The sequence below is a fragment of the Cupressus sempervirens genome, chromosome 10 (genome assembly GCF_028749045.1).
Source record: "Cupressus sempervirens isolate cs-2001-9-10 chromosome 10, ASM2874904v1, whole genome shotgun sequence".
Classification (NCBI taxonomy): domain Eukaryota; kingdom Viridiplantae; phylum Streptophyta; class Pinopsida; order Cupressales; family Cupressaceae; genus Cupressus; species Cupressus sempervirens.
Genome location: NC_143127.1, coordinates 375,130,013 through 375,147,026, shown reverse-complemented (window position 1 = coordinate 375,147,026; position 17,014 = coordinate 375,130,013). Strand labels below are relative to the sequence as shown.

Genomic DNA, 17,014 nt, shown 5'->3' with positions numbered 1-17,014 from the left:
TTCATTTTTTTGTCTGCTCTCACCATTCTTGTAAGATCGTCCTCCAGTTTTTCCACCACAGCCCCTTCCCCTTTGCTTACTCATACGTTTTGTTCATTCTTTCCTCAAATTTTAAGGCAAATTGATATGCATTTTCCATTGTGTAAGCTCTCACCAAAGCCATCTTTTATTGTATGCTCAACATCAAACCATTGGCGTGTCTTGCAAGCTTCTTCCAGTAGCTTCAACATAACCTGTTCTAATCAAGATCATATGAAATTCTTTTGTATATTCCATCTCTGTTTTGGGCCCTTGTTTGAACCTTGCATTCTTTGGAGCAAACCTAATTCAGAATCCACCAGAATGAATTGTCTTTCCATCTTCTCCACCATTCTTTCCCACTTAGTAATTTTCTCCTTGGACTTTCTTCCTCTTTCAAGCTTCATCTCTTTCCACCAAATAAAGGGATGTTCATTCAACTTGGTCTTTGCAAATCTCACTCTGTCAGGGCCCTCTACTTCCTCATACTCAAAAGTTTCTTCCGTGTTGGTCTAATCAATCAATGTGATGTCTCCTTATTGGATCTCTCAGAGTTTTGGGACTGTTTACTTGTAACTTCAATTGCAGGAGACTTCTTTCTATTTATCCTTGCAAATGTAAGTTAATTCTCTTGAGTAGCACAAGGCAAGCAAAAGATTATTGACCAAACTTTTGTGATGATGATTCCTCTGCTCCACTAATTGTACAAGTCTTACTGGTGGAACTGGTATGTTTATGAAGTATTTTTACAATTAACCACTAATATACAGAAAAGATCTGAATATGCTGATAGGTAATGAACGAATATAATCTGATTTACAAGGTATGACTTATCATTTAGGCAAGGTTAAAGGATTATGTCGATATCAATATATTGATCAACTCCCATTGCTGATATATTCCTGAAGTATATGCAAAGTATATTGTCAAAACAGTCTGATATGATACTTGATGATATAACTGCAATATAATAGAAGTTGTCTTTGACCATTTAAGATTTGGCTTTATATTACAAATACTTATGCAAGATAAAATCTGATGATACAGAGGTAGATTTGAATATACAAGAGATGGTTTGTCATGCACTGATCTGGATAATGACTGATTTTAATTAGTATTGATCTGATAAGGATCGAGTTGGTCAATATTGATCACAATGTAATAAAGAATGGAATAATTTGATATGCTATGTCTGAATATCCCTTCTTGAAAGCCGAACTTGTCATTTATATCTTTTCATGGCTTTGAGGACATGTCTCTTCCAAGGGGCAATTGCTTGCAGCAGCTGCCCCTTGTCTTCATACCTCTTTTACCCTTCACCCAAGGCACCTCTTGGAACTAATTCTTGCCATAACTAATCTCTTAAAAGCTTGGTAACCCGTCATTCATTTGTTATGTTACAGCCTGTGAACAATTGCTGTAGACTCTGATTGGAAAATCATCAAAGTCTTGGATCAAGACAGTTTTTCTTATGGTGCGTCCGCTCCTCTTGTGGAAGGTCCGTGACAATAAACTGCTGTTTAAAGTTATAATTCTGAATGCTGACTTCTTCAATGCATGATCTCTTATTCAATCTGTAATATGTATATTCTCAGATCTGCTGTATTCAACTGTCTGTTGTATGTATTCCTAAATCTGCTGCAAATATGTATTAGTGTGTCTGTAGTACTAAGACTGCTCATCCTAATTCATATTTTATAATTGCATGCTTTTATATTTTGATATTCATCTTCTCAATTGAGCCTTCTGAATACAAGTTACGGATAAAATATCCAATCTTCATCCCCTTCAACCATAACTCTTTTTGTAATATTTATGTTTTCATATCCTTTAGAGTGACGACCTTTCGTAAACGCACACCTTTAGTTTATAGGTTGGCCCTTTGAATGTTTATTAGTTTAAATTTATTTTTCCCAATTCCAATTCGCAGCTCTATGCATAATTCCTTGTTTGAGTGTCAACGAATAAAGAGTAGGTCGGCTATTCCTAGTGTGTTTTAGTTGATATTGCTTTATTGCGAGTCAGCCTTGTTATGTTATTGGATCATTGCACTATATATGTTCGCAATAATTGCTGTTGTTTCCCACTTATGATTGCTGCCCTAAATAAAAATATTAGTTGCTGATCTTTTTTATTTACACTAATTGCTGCAAATAGGGTTTCAAATGGGGGACGTGACAATCAATTTAATTGGATTCAAATTCTCACTAAATGTAGGAACATCAACTTTTGATCTCTTTCTTGTTTTTGACAATGCCTTCAACAAAGGATCATTCATGAATAATAACCATTGCTAGTGCTTCATCGCTATAATTTCCATTTTCTGTAGCTTCATCCTCTTCACTCTCAAGTGTTGTGATGTGGAGCCTAATCTAACTTGGAGGTTGATTTTTCCCCATTTTATTCGTTGCAATTTCCCCCCATATTTTACTGCGGGGGTTCTTGTGGAGTCCTGGGGCAGAGACCCAAGTGCGCTTCTTGTCCCATTACAAGGTGGGGTTCAAGGACAACGCCCCTGCAGGGGTTTTCGAGGGCAACACTCCCGAAAGCTCAACTGACTTTATTGTTGTAAAAGGCATCGACCACTATTGGATGACTTATTCTAGCCCTAATTTGTAAGTAGGAAAAAGTTTGTATAAAATGGCTTAGGGTTAGGGATTTCATAATGTATGATGAGATTGTAGCTTCTTGCGGCAATATTAAGTTGTAAAGGGTTGCTGATTGTAATCACTGGATAATAAGAATATTGGACTCAATGTTTGGTGGATGTAGCCTAGGGATTCGGTGAACCAAGTTAAATCTTTGTTTCTTGTGTTCTCTTTAGTGTGATTTATTATTTTCTGAAATTGGTTATATTTGCATATAATTGTTATTTCTGTCTCTTGAATCCTAACATCAAGTTCTCTCCATTGTGCAAAACCTTGTCGAATTTCCTCTTGTGAAGGTTCAACTTGCCTTCTCAAGGCTCTGAAATCTTCACCATGGACAGCATTCGGAGGATTTTTAACTCCACTTCTAATTTTACCTCTACACCAACAATGTGGAGCTCCTCTTCCATACATTTTTCTCAATCCCACAAGCTCAATCCTGGTGCAAACTAACTCCTTCGGCTGAATCTGCCTACACTTTCAGAATCTTCTAGCTCTGGTAACACTGATGTAAGGGTATGGAAACCCATTCAATACCACCTGAAATTAAGTTCAAAACACTCCAGCAATCTGATCTATAGCGGCAAATTAGATGGATTTAAACATCAACTTTGCAGACTCTTCGAATTTCTTATTGATTGTATGGTTTTACAAAACGACTAGCCTAGTCTGTTGGCTTCTCCATAGAATATTCAAATCTAATTTAGGTCTGTTCATAGACCTGCAACAATGGTGTTTATCAGCAGCAACAATGGCTTCCCAAGCCTCTTCCAAAACCTTGAAGTTTCTTTCTTGTTTCTCTCAATACCCTTCTCCAAAAACCAGAACAAAACTCACTCCAAAACTAACCCCTAAAAATGCTACTATTCCCACTAAATAAGCATCCCAAGTAAAAGAAAAGAAAACTCAAATGCCTACTACCTATGCTGTTGTGTTATTTCCAGGACTACTCACAGTTGCCAAAATTAGAGCCTTTCAACATAAACATTCAGAAGAAATTTCTAATGCACACACATTAAGGAAAATTTGAATTTTCAAAATGGGGTTCCCTCCACATGGATGCCCCTGCATGAAAATTGTTTGCCTTCTGTAGGCTGGTGTTTATTTCTAGCTGGAAAAAAATTCTGCAGCCAACCTTTGCTTTTGTTATGCTAACAAGTGTGATTTAGTTCTTGTAACTTGGGTCTATCAGCTCAAACAAGTGTAGCGTATGAGCCGCAAGCCTCACCGTCTCAAAAGCACAATTTATAACTTTTTGGCTATTTTCATAAGAAAAGCATTTGAACTGTGGATGCTTTCCATCTTCCTCGACTCTTTACCTCTCACAGTATTTATGGGTTTGGTTATCTTCTTAATTAGTATTCATTGTCTAGCAATGGACCACACTGAGTACATAATTTACCTACTCTATGGTACTTTGCTGAAATATATACATGCATTTTGTGTTATCAATTACTATCACATGCCACAATTTTGCTTGTTATTACATTACACCTTTACATGGATTGTTTATTCAGTTGTGTGCAAAGTGGTTATAATATTGTCTACACTTTATTCTGTGTTGCTTAGATGAATATTGATGTATAGGTATGGTTGCAGGTTAGTCTCAATGCTTTTTCATTCTTGTTTTCAGAGCTTGTGCAATACAACCAAACCAGAGTTGACAATATTGCAGAATTAGAACGGAGGTCAGTTCCTTTTTCTTTCCAATAGGTTTGTTTGGAGAATGTTGTTCAATTGTTTAAGGTGGCTGTTTTATATAATTGCCTTGCTTCCCAATGATAACATGAATAATCATTGCTCTTGTAAGTGACATGATATACTTGCTTCCTAGATAAAATATCTTTTAGAAGCTCCTGGGATTGGCTTGGATGATAACATAAGGGCAGTGCAGTTTCTTGGTGTATCTAATAGGTGCTTAAATGCGTTTCCCCATCTGTCTTTGTTTTACTAGGTGACAGCCACCTCAGATTAACACCTCAGATTAACAAACTTGTGAAATAGTTGAATTATATATGTAGCTTTTAATATCTGGAAGAAATTCTTATGAGAAAGCGAGTGCTTGTTGTAAAGGAAAATTTTGAACGAGGACTTAAGACAATGATTAGACAAAAGAAAGCATTGAATACTTACTGAGAAATGTTGTAAATAAATAATTTTGCAGGTTTGAGGCTGATTAACAAGGAAACTATTATCCAAAGGATCTTTTGTCCATTCATAGAGGAGCAAGACTCAATTTTTTTAAATCTTTGTAATTCTTTTGAATTGTCAACATCTAAAATTCAAGTCATCTTTCTCACTAAGTTTTTTTGCATAAATATTAAATTTTGAAGTAAGATTTCTACAACTATATAGACACCTAATAATAGCCTTAACAATGCTGATATGTTTTTAGTCATACTAGAATTGGAAATTTGTCAATAATTTTCTCGTTAAATGCTTACCAAAAGAATGTCTTGGGCTAAAACAAAAAATTGGTTAAATTGACAAATTCAATATCAAGTAGTCAGAATGTCATTTGGATGAAGATAATGAAAGCAAGAATGGTCATTTTGGCACTTTGCTTAGTATAACTATCTCTCATGTTTCATCTTGTAACATTACAATTATAGCATTGCAAAGTACATTGAGGATATATGGGTATAACAGGGAAATAAAAATGATATGTAAACTATGCTGCAATTGTTTCAGTTGTGATTGTTAGCCAGTCATGGTTTGATCGCAAAACCATCTTGTGATGTCCTGTATATCCAATCTCAATATTTAAGACTATGGTTCTTGAATAGATTCATTTAATTTTTGTACTGAAGTTGTAATAAGCAAAAGGTAATCTAATGTTATTGTTTTTTATTTGTGTAAAATCAAGAAGCTTGGCCTAGTGACAAGTCTCGATATTGCTGAGTGCTTGTCAAAAGAGTCAAAATTAATGTTAAGGAAACAAAAAAGCTGGGTGTGTGTCACAAGTTCAGGATTGATGGTTTTATCGTGTGAACAATAAATTATTTTAACTCGTTTCAGTGTGCTTTAAAGGTGTTCGTCTGAAAGCATTGTTTGTTGTATTTACTTTATCTTTTTTCTTTGACTTTATACTACTGTAATCTTTGATCTAGCATCTTCTAGGCCACCTTAACAGTTGACACTCTTTTAAGAGATGCAGTTGACCTATTTCTCTACTTCATCATCTCTTTACTAGTCCGCTTTAGTAAAATTTTGTATATTGCATTTTGTTTCTTCTTTATTTTTCAAAAAATTTCGGAACTTTTCTCATCCTGTGGTTTGACTTTGAATCACCATTTGCCATTTTTTTTTGAATACCTGGACAGCTTTGGATGACTGCAGAAAATATGTTGACAGGCTGCTTTTGTAAGGAAAGAAAATCCTGTAAACTATTTTATTTATTTATTTAATTCTGAACTTCAGTGTAGGAAATAATATGCAAAATTGAGGGGCTATTTGTTTTTTGAAGATACAAAATTCTCTACATATCTCTTACATCACAGAGATGCCCAAACACCTTTTTTCTTGTTCCAGCCTTCAACTACTCATGAATTTGAAATTAAAATGTTGAAAAAACTAATAGGTTTTTATTGTTAACTGTTTTTAGGATTTTTCCATCAAGAACATGAAATGAATGTATTATTTATGGGACATCCATGTGACGTCAAAAGCATTACAAAAATAAAATCACTAGAATTTCTTCTGATATATACAGAGACATAGAATGCTTTTCTTGCAACTTCCTGCATCACTGATTATTTTTTCTCTGGTCTGGACGTCAAGATCAGGCTTGAGGATGCAGGTTATGGCGTGGGGTTGAGAGTATTGGAGCTTCTATGCCACAGAGAGAAGGTAAGATTTTTTAGATTTTGTTCGACATGTTATTCCCTTTGGCTCTCAAGTCTTCTGTCCTGCATTCTGGTTAAGGCACAATGTATGTTTTATTTGTGTTGAATTATTATAGGAATTTCAGTGAGAATAAATTTAGAGATTGCACCTTATTCTTGTTCCTATTACTTTAAAGGATATTATATTTTGCAGGGAAACAGAAGGGAGACAAGACTATTGGGCATTCTTTCATTTGTGCACAGCACAGTATGGAAGTCCCTATTTGGCAAGGTATTTTCAGATTAAAAAGTGCCAATTAGAAATATGTAATCTGCTGATTGCAAACATTCTTTTGTGGGTAAGGAGCAACTTGAATTAAAAAAAAGGCAAACTAAATCAAGTAAAAACAACCCTGGATCTTGTGAATTTCCAGAGTCCAGACTCAGGTAGCTATCTTAGTCAACTTATTCATCTAGATGGATTTGTTAAAGGCCCCCATCAGGCTTAAACAATTAGATACTCAAAGGTATAAAATACTTAAGTACCTTTTTTTGTATATGTTCTCCTCATAGTCATTGGCTGAAATTTGAAGAAATTGAATACGCTGTAGTTTAGAATTATGGTGGGATAATGTGACAAGTTCATAAAGAACTGAGTTTGTACTGGCTTTAGTAAGCAGTGATCTCTTGTGGAGACTATCATAGTTGATGTGATTAGGAATGGGGAGTAACTGAGAAATTGAGCATTCATTTATTTAGTGGGCAGGGATTGGTAGGATAGTGGGTCTTGGGCAAGGACTTCAGTGCAGGCTTTTTGCTGATTAAGAGTTTGCGAGACACTTAAATTGTTGCTTATGCCTTATGAAGAGGCCATTTTAAGGAGATCATTTGAAAATGGAATTTTATGCTATTGGTATATCCTTGATCTTGTCTTTGCAGGCACAAGAGACAGATGAGAGCCGTGACAAAAAATGTTCTCTCTCATCTATCAATATCTTTTATGCTGCAGAAAGTTAGTTTCATTTATTGTGTGCCCAGCTTTCAAATGATGACTTTGCGATTTAAATACAAATGACAACATTAGTCTTTACAGAAGTACATCATGTTCAAATATTACTTAATGAAATAAATTAATACCTTAATAATAAAGCTTTTTTGTGTTAACTTTTAAGGTTACGTATAGCAAATGATCATGTTTGTTTGCATGTACTGATGCATTTGTGAATAAGATGTTTATTGAATACTTATGTCTTGCATTTCACACGGCAAGCTTTTTTTTGTTAGGTAATAGGCTGTAGCCATTTATTTTAAATTAATTTGTAAACTATTATAGACCTGGTTCACTGTGAGTGCTGTTAGGAAAGAACCAGACAAAGTAAACCTCTGGCCTTGATCATAACGTATAAACTTTAAGATAAAGATAAATTTATTAATGTGGCAACAAGTGACCGTAAAAAGGGTTAAATGGACTAAGGAGACAACAAGAGAGAAACCAAACAGCAGGAGCACCAACTGGTGACCAGAAACAACAAGAAAAGAGAAAAGGAAAAAGCAAGTAGAGATCCGGTCAAGCCAGGGGTGAGGGGTTCAGGAGGGGTGAGAAGGCAACTCCACCATGCCAAACAAATCTAAGGAGCCAAGGAGACAGTGAAAAACCACCAAACAGAAGGATAGTTTGTAGATGTGGTAGTGGAGTGAGGCCGATGTCAATGATGTTTCTGTCTGTGTCTCTGGATGTGTTCGGAAGTATTAAAGTTTCAACACTTTACAACATGACACACCCATATGAATCATACAGGATTATATGCAATAATACAATACTTTCTTGCTATTGCAATCCTGAAAAGGTATATTACAAATTGTATACTTCAATTCTTCTGGCTCAATTCCACCTCTTTGTCCAAAGTCACACTTTGCCTCCTTCCAAGCTAGCATACCATTCAGGTCCCTAGCCTGACTTCAAAGCCATTCAACGGACCTGCATAACTGACATTTCGTGTGCCTGCACATGACTTATTACCACCAATATTTCTTTTGGCACATTTGTTAGTAGTCAGGATGAAAAACTGAAGAAGAATAATATTGCCATATGAACTCTAATTTTCTTAGGAGCAATACTTTAAAATCTCCGGTATTATTCTGGAGCATATGTGTCACTTCTAGAATAACCTTTTATGAACCGATAACATTGGAGTGCCAATAAGCCAAATTTTTCCCTGCCATGAGAACTTTTAGGTATAACACTTAATGCTTGTCACAACATATAAGGCCCTTTATTAGTAAGATAGATCTGATCATGCACTTAGTTTTACCCTCATCTTACTAGGAAACTGAATTTACGTGTTGAGCTATTAATTCCAAGCATATTTCACATATTGTGCATAAATTGCCATAAAATAATACATGCTTCGAACCATGCTACACTTCATTCCCTGTTTCTTATAGAGGATTGTATGGTGGTTGTCTAAGAGGAAAAGTAGTGGAGTTGATTGAAAATTAGTTTCAATCGTTAGCTGCCTGGATGATGGAGGATGAAGTTAATTCAGTGGTATGAGACATAGATCAGTGATAACGAAAATTTACTGTTTTTAGAAGAATTCATTCAGAGAACTTACGCTACTTGTTTACAATTACACTATTGTGTTTGAAAGAATCGTTAGATACTGCCATGCCTCTGGTTGAGAGGATGGAAGTTAAGGTTTCAGAGTTAACCTCTGGTCAGAGCAGATGTTATGAACATGAATGCAAAAGCAATTAGAATGCCATTTCTTCATTTTTCCTTTTATCCATGCAACTATTTATGAATTTCTAAGTGTATATTAGGAATTAATCATTTGTCTGTCGATTCAGACTTTTAATAGACTGTATCTACAGATGTTGACAAATCATCAAGGAAGATATCTTTTAAATCAGAATTTGTAGAAAGACTGGAAACAAGTCTTTCAATATTATGAATGATCAAGGAGTCAAATTGACAACTACTACAATATCATTCTCAATAGTTTACTCATAGCCTTTGGCATTTATTACCACTATTAACTGCAAGCTGAAAATGAAACTAGGCAATTATGTTAATGATAAAATGTAATAGTTACTGGATTTGGAATTTTATCCATGATTTCATATCAAGAAAATTGTGGATTTCATTTGGAGTTGAGTTATGCCTTAAATTTGTGATCAAAATTAAAGTAAAGGTTGCACTTTGGCTAATGGCCCAGGCAGATGCTATTTAGGCACATGAGATAATGCATCAGGAAGCCCTCAGGTGGATCTCTATTGATTTACCTTATGTATGGTTCTAGCTTTATGCTCATGGACTTTGACCTCATTGCTGATCTTTGGGTTCAGTTTTCAAATGCCTTGTGAGTTTTAGTTATTTTACTTCTTATTCTGAGTTATAATTATCAAATTTCAAGGTAGTTTGAATTTTGAAAATCTTACAATGCTTAAAGAATTACATTGGTTTTGTTGGTCCATGGATTGTCCCATGTAAAAATTTCCAATGATTGGTGTATTGTTTTTTTTGGTCGGTAATATATTTTATATTATTAAAATATCATTTTTACAATATTACATCTAGGCTTTAAATTCTAGCCTTCCTTTGCACATTCAAGTTTCATCTCAAGAAACAATCTTTCTATACGTATTTAAACTTCTATCATCCTCCTAAGCCCTATACCTTAATAAACAAAAACACATATACATCTTGGCAGTTCTTAACTGGCCCTTGACATAAACATAAAAAATGAGCAGAGTGTCCGCCACTTGTCCCACTGTACTTTTCCCCATTTTCCACTTTCCACTCCATCGCTTGGCCTTTGCTTCTCCTCAACCTCTATTCATCCTCGCGCCTATCTGCTTCTTTCTCCTTGGTCTTCCAAAAACTACCCTCAAAAACTGCCTTTTTATCACTGTATTGATCTGCATTGTTGCTTTTGCTCTGCTATCCATTCTCAAAATTTGCTTCAATAATTTCGTTCTTTGTCGCCCATCAAAATTCAGACAAAAATGGCCCATTACTTTTCTCCTCCTTCATCTCTTCCACCCTCACTGGGACCCTGACCATCCTTCTAATCCTTCTTCCTCCCGCACTTCTCCGCTTCCTTGGGTGGGCAATGAAAAAGCCCATAACCCTTCGGCTGCTCCGCTCCAGAAATACTCCCATTTCCGCCACCAACTTAGCCCAAGCCACCTTTATCTTGGTTTGTAACCTTCCTTTTCCACCCCTGTTGGCCACCACAGAAAACCCACCTTCAGAATTCTCATGCCTTCTTTATAATTTTCATAACATTCGCTATAGTCAAAACCTTTCCCCGGCCATGCCATTCTAATGGGGATTCCATTCCCATAATTAAATCATTCGGAAACAAATTTTTCATTACCCACTCCACTTCTTCCATTGGGCTTGCTATCTCCAGCCCCCATGCCATTATTATCACCGCTATATCCACGTTTATCTTCCAATGATGGGAGGAGTTTTGAAACAACTTCCCAACCATCTCCTTAATGACTTCTATGACACCCGGCGTTGGGCATTTTAGCAGCAATTTCAATCTCTTGTCCTACACCGGTCTGAGCAAAGCCTTCTGCTGTCTACTAGTTTTAAAGGTAAATGTCGCCTCCATTATGCCTTTCAATTCAGTCACTATCACTTCTATAGATTCATTGTTTAGATTGTTAGAATAGCCTTTCTACCTTTACTATATGTTGCCTTCAATCAACTTTCACACTAAAGGAAACGTCCCATCAACCTTTTGCACAGATCTAGCTAACCCTGTTTCCACATCTTGTCATGATAAAACCATTTATTGCCGATTTTCCATATCTGTCCATCAATTTTTTGATAGTCCTTTATGACGTCAGTCATCTTTCCATCATTTCTAAAAAGCATTCGACCATTCTTAAAAGGAACGCCAATTAATAAATGTAAAAAACCTCTTCGTCAATACCTTCCCAATGGCTACAAGTTTCAAAAATTGGGCTTCCATCTTCTATTAAACCTTTTGCCCATTTTGAAAGAGCATCTGCGTCTTTGTTTGCTTCTCTAAAAACATGACAAATTTGAAATTACTCGAATCCATTTAACTCTTCCATGATGGACACTAACAAATTTCCTAAGTGCCATGCATAAATTGAATTATTACTCACAACTTGCACAACCACCATCGAATCACCTTCAAAAAAAAAATTTTTTCCCTCCACATTTTTTTACACATTTTAATGCTAACAATGCTGCTTGGAACTCTGCTTCATTATTTGTCCCATCCCGTAACCTTAACGCTCCATATGCCACAATCTCCCTTAAATAGTCCTTAATAATGCATCCTACTCTTGATTTTCCCGGGTTTTCTTTAGAAGCTCCATCAAAATTTACTTTTAACCAGCCTTCTTCAGGAGCTACCCACTTCGCTTCTTCCCTTTTATTGGTTTTAGAATTTGATTTTCCTTTAGCTCCTACCTTTCCTATTTTAATCCCTAGCCACCTTTTCTGAATTGCCCTGTCATAGATCGTAAAAACACATTTTGATATATTTTCTCTAAAGACTGCAACATTCATCACTTATTCAATAGAATGATCAATCCGTTTTAGAAGCTGATCAATTGTCTCTGATTTCTGAAAAACCCTCCTATTCTTTTCCTTCTAGACCTCCCATATAACAATTGAGGGACTTACTTTCCAAATGCATTCAAATAAGTTTCTTCTTCCTACTCTCGGCCATGAAATAAAGAACGCCTTAAGAGAGGGGCTCCATGGTCCAGACCAACCCAATTTTCCTTGAAGTCAACTCCAACACTTTGCTGCAATGTCACAATTTAACAATAAATGATCAACACTCTCCTCTTCTTTTCCACACATAACACATTTTGTAGGGCCCTGGAAACCAAATCTTCTTCTTCCATCCCTTGTCAAGATTCTGCCTTGTATTGCTAGCCATGCGAAGGTTTTAGCCTTTGGGAAAATTTCTTTACTCCAACACAAATCCCTAGCTTCAAAACATTCTTCCTTCTTAGTGTCTAAGATTTCATATCCAAGCTTGACTGAAAACTTACCCAAGGCTGCTGCACACCAACTGATCCTATCTTCCTTATTAATTATGCAAACCTTTCTTCTCTTAGAGATTTCCCTTAGGGATTGTTGCTGTCCTTCGGATAGGACCTCCACTCTCCAATCTTTCCACATCCATTTTTTCCCAAACACCCCTTCAATTTTCTTCATATAATTTCTCACATTCCTGCCCCACAAATCACATAATATCTGTTTCATATCTCTATCCCCCGTTTCCTCATCTAAAGATTTGTTTCCATTCCATGAGTCCTTCCAAAATTTTGCCCAATTACCATTACCTATGACCCATGAAATATGGTCTATAATGACATGTCCGCATGAAAGAATAAAGTTCCATATTGCAGAACCTCTAATTGGATTTTGAATAGTTAAAATCCTTATATTCTCATTAGAATCCAAATATTTGGCTTTAAGAATCCTAATCCACATTTACTCTGCATCATTTGCCATCTGCCACACCAACTACCCCCCAAAGTTGTATTCATTGCGTTCCAGTCTCTAATTCCTACACCTTTTAACTTTTTGGGTTTGCAAATTTTTTCCCATTTTAATAATGGCCATTTTTTCTCCTGTCTCGTCCCACTCTAGAAGAATTTCCTCATTTGCCTTTCCACTAAGTTAATCACCTTCTTTGGGATTTTTAAACGCATCATTGAGAAAATAGGCATTGCTGAAACCACAGATTTTAGCATCAAGATCCTTCCTGCAGAAGTCAATCACTTACCTTTCAATCCTTCCATCTTCCTTAGACATTTTTCTGCCAATCCCTTCCAAACTTCACTTTTATTTTGCCCTTGAAATAAAGGAATGCCCAAATACTTGCTCGGAAGATTTCCCTGCTTTATATTTAGAATTCTTCCAATAGCTCTTCTCTTATAAAGAGGGGTGTTAAAAAAGAAAATTTCAAACTTTGCTTAGTTTATCTTTTGTCATGACACTTTCCCATAGATTTCCAAAGTTTTTTTTCATAATTCTAGCTTCCTGCTCCGAAGCTTCACCTATAAGAAAAGTGTCATCCATAAATTGCAGATGTGAAATTTGGTCCACTCCCCTTGATCAGCCTCCCTAACACTTCAGCCAAAATTATAAATAGGAAAGGAGATAAAGGGTCACTTTGCCTAATCCCTTTTTCTAACTCAAAAAAACCTTGGGGACTGCCATTAACTAGCACTTATAACCTTATAGAGGTTAAACAACCTTTTACCCAGCTATCCATTCCTCCTTAAAACTAATTTTTTTCAGAACTTTGAACAAAAAAACTTTATTTACCTCATCATAATTTCGTTTAATATCCAACTTTACCATCATTTTGCTGAGTTTGTTTGTTCTGATCGAGTGAATCATTTCATGGGCAATAATCACCCCTTCAAAAATAGATCTTCCTGGAGCGAATCTACTTTGTTCCTTCGATATTACATCATTTAGTACCCCTTTAAGCCTATTGGCAACTACCTTTGAGATGATTTTATACACAGTATTACATAGAGAGATTGGTCTAAAATCATCAAAAGATTTACATTCATCCCTTTTTGGAACTAATGCAATAAAAGTATTATTCAAATCTTTTAGAACAAATCCCCCCCTTCTAGATTCCTCCACCATCCCCCAAATTTCCTCTTCTATACACTCCCAAATGAGTCTAAAACAACTACCCGTAAAGCCATCAGGACCTGGATTCTTGTCTTTTCCCAAACCCCATAAAGCATTTTTCATTTCTTCTTTGGAGACTCAGCATTTAACCTTGAATTTTGCTCATCTGTAATACATCTTTGAATGCACTCCAAAATTTCATCATCTAAAGCCTCCACCTCTTCCTCAACGCTTCCTTTGTCTTTGAAAAAATTTATTGTCGCTTTCTTCATCAATTTTGGATCACTAATCACCTCACCCTCTCCATTCTTGATTGAATAAATTTTATTGTGGGCTCTTCTTATTTTAACTGAATTATGAAAGAACTTTGTGTTCCTATCCCCTTCTTTCAACCACGTTTCTCTTAATTTTTGCTTCCAGAACACTTTTTCTCGTAACAAGGTTTCATCATACTCTTTTTTTAGCCTCTTTTCTTCTTTGAAATCATCCTCATTCATCCCCTCTTGAATTATTCTTTCATTCAAAGTTTTAAGTGCTGCTTCCAGTTCCCCTTTTATTTTAACTATGTTTTGAAAAGATTCTCTATTCCACACCTTCAATTTTCCTTATATATATTGAAGCTTCTTAAAAATTTTAAAGGCCTTATTTCCTTCCCACTCAGGTGCCTCCCTTCACCATTTTTCTACCATCTTCTTAAATCCATCCGCCCTCAACCACATAGCATCAAATTTGAAAGGGCATCGGTCAGGAGTAAGTTCTTCCTGTATTCTTAGACTAATAGGGAAGTGATTTGATCCATGAATAGACAAAATTTCAGCGTCCACAGACCAATCAACTCTTGTCCAATCTCCACCTAAAAGGAACCTATCCAATTTTTCAGCAATATTTACAAACTCTTGTCTCTTATTGTTCCACGTAAAATCCCCCTTTTTAAAGGGAATATTTATAAGGCCATTTTCCATAACATAGGTCGAGAAGTCCTCCTATGTAGTAGATCTCCATCCTTTACCTCCTTTTTTTTCTTTTGGGTATAGGATAGCATTGAAATCACCCCCTAAAATAGTGATTTCATCTTGTAAGATTTCCAACATCTCTGCTAGTGTTTTCTAGAGTTCTCTTTTCTCTCTACTCTGAATTGGGCCATAAACATTAAAAACATTGAATTCACATCCTAACTGTTTTGAAGAAACTTTTAACCATTGCCAATTCTTGCCCATCTGCATTACTGTTCCATTCACTGTTTGTTGATTCCATAAAACACACATTCCTCCTGAGGCTCTCTCTGCAGCCACCCACTCACTTTACCATCTAAACAACTTTCTCCTCATCCCCTCCAGATCATCCAACTTTATTTTTGTTTCTTGCATTAACACTACATGCGGTTTAGCTTGATCCAAGCCTCTCTTGATCAAGCGCATTTTGTCAGAGGCATTGCAACCCTTGATATTCCATGATAGGATCTTCATCCCTTCCGGAAGGGGTTCTTTCCCCTTCGTGTTTTTAGGGGCGCTTCCTGCTATTTGGATCAATGCATTGATGGTTCTTCTTCCTCTTTTTTGACTCTCCCCAATATTTACTTTATGTTCTTTACTTTTTGATTTCTCTATAGTTCGTTTTTCTTTAAGGATCATATTTTCCTCCATCCCAAAGAAGTCTTCTTCACCATCTACATCCCTTTCCGCTTCCTCCTCATTTAGACTTTCCTCTGAGCTTGATTTCCCTGATTGATCCAGAGATAAATTCAACGGAAGCAATATCAAAAAAGGAACCAGCACCAACAAGAGTTATATATAATAAAATTCTTCTTAATTAATTCATCAAATGAACAGTATATACATTTGCTCTCCTACAAATTTCTTCTCCCCGTAATTTCATATCCCAAAAACTTGCCCTAGACCTAAACCTAAAAACTCTATTTATACTTGCTAGGACGGTCTACGAAACATTCTAGATTATTACAAAATAGGAAAACTGACCCAAAGAGATCTCTTGCCAAAACGGGAGATAAATTCAACGGAAGTAATATCAAAAGGAACCAGCACCAACAAGAGTTATATATAATAAAATTCTTCTTAATTAATTCATCAAATGAACAGTATATACATTTTCTCTCCTACAGATTTCTTCTCCCCGTAATTTCATATCCCAAAAACTTGCCCTAGACCTAAACCTAAAAACTCTATTTATACTTGCTAGGATGATCTACAGAACATTCTAGATTATTACAAAATAGGAAAACTGACTCAAAGAGATCTCTTGCCAGAACGGCTTACAATATGTTCTAGGTTATTACAGAACAGCAAAATTGACCCCACAATGGTCTGGGCACATCCCAAGAAGCGATCTTTATGTGGGTGCTCCTGCACCATACACCTAGGGACAATAGAATCCAAGTCCCTTGGATTGTCCTTCCTCTTTCTTGTCTTCCAATTCCTTGGTATTTGTTTTTTGTACTCTTGCCAAGTACCCAAATCAACTTTCATATTTTCATAAACCTCTTCCACATAAGAATTCAGATAGAACTCTTGTAAACTTGCAACAAATGGGACCTCATCATATATGAATTCATCAATTTGATTCATTCTAGGAACCTTTGCATCCGTTTTTATGATGTCTTTATGTTGCAATATCTCCATGCTTGGAGACAAATTCATCACTATTTGATCCTTCTCTATTCTCTTAGCTTCATCATAAGTCTTCTTCCTTGCTGCAACTATTATCCTTTTTATAGGCCATACCACTTTCTTTCTTAACTTCAAATGCCATTTCTTGGTTGCATTAAGGACCATCGCATCCAACTCTTTAGGAACCGTTTCATCACAATGTTCGTCAACCATTTCAACCTCTTTTCTATCTTCAAGAACTTC

At 35.9% G+C, this 17,014-nt stretch overlaps 1 protein-coding gene across 1 annotated transcript in view; it reads left to right on the top strand.

Moving 5' to 3' along the window:
* Positions 1-17,014, top strand: part of LOC149534242 (Transport protein particle (TRAPP) component) — a 69,027-nt gene that overhangs the window by 14,524 nt on the left and 37,489 nt on the right. Inside the window, exons 2-4 of the mRNA XM_089806907.1 lie at positions 4,266-4,354; positions 6,452-6,515; positions 6,705-6,782. Coding sequence (XP_089663033.1) covers positions 4,266-4,354; positions 6,452-6,515; positions 6,705-6,782 — 231 coding nt within the window. The remainder of the gene's footprint in view (positions 1-4,265; positions 4,355-6,451; positions 6,516-6,704; positions 6,783-17,014) is intronic.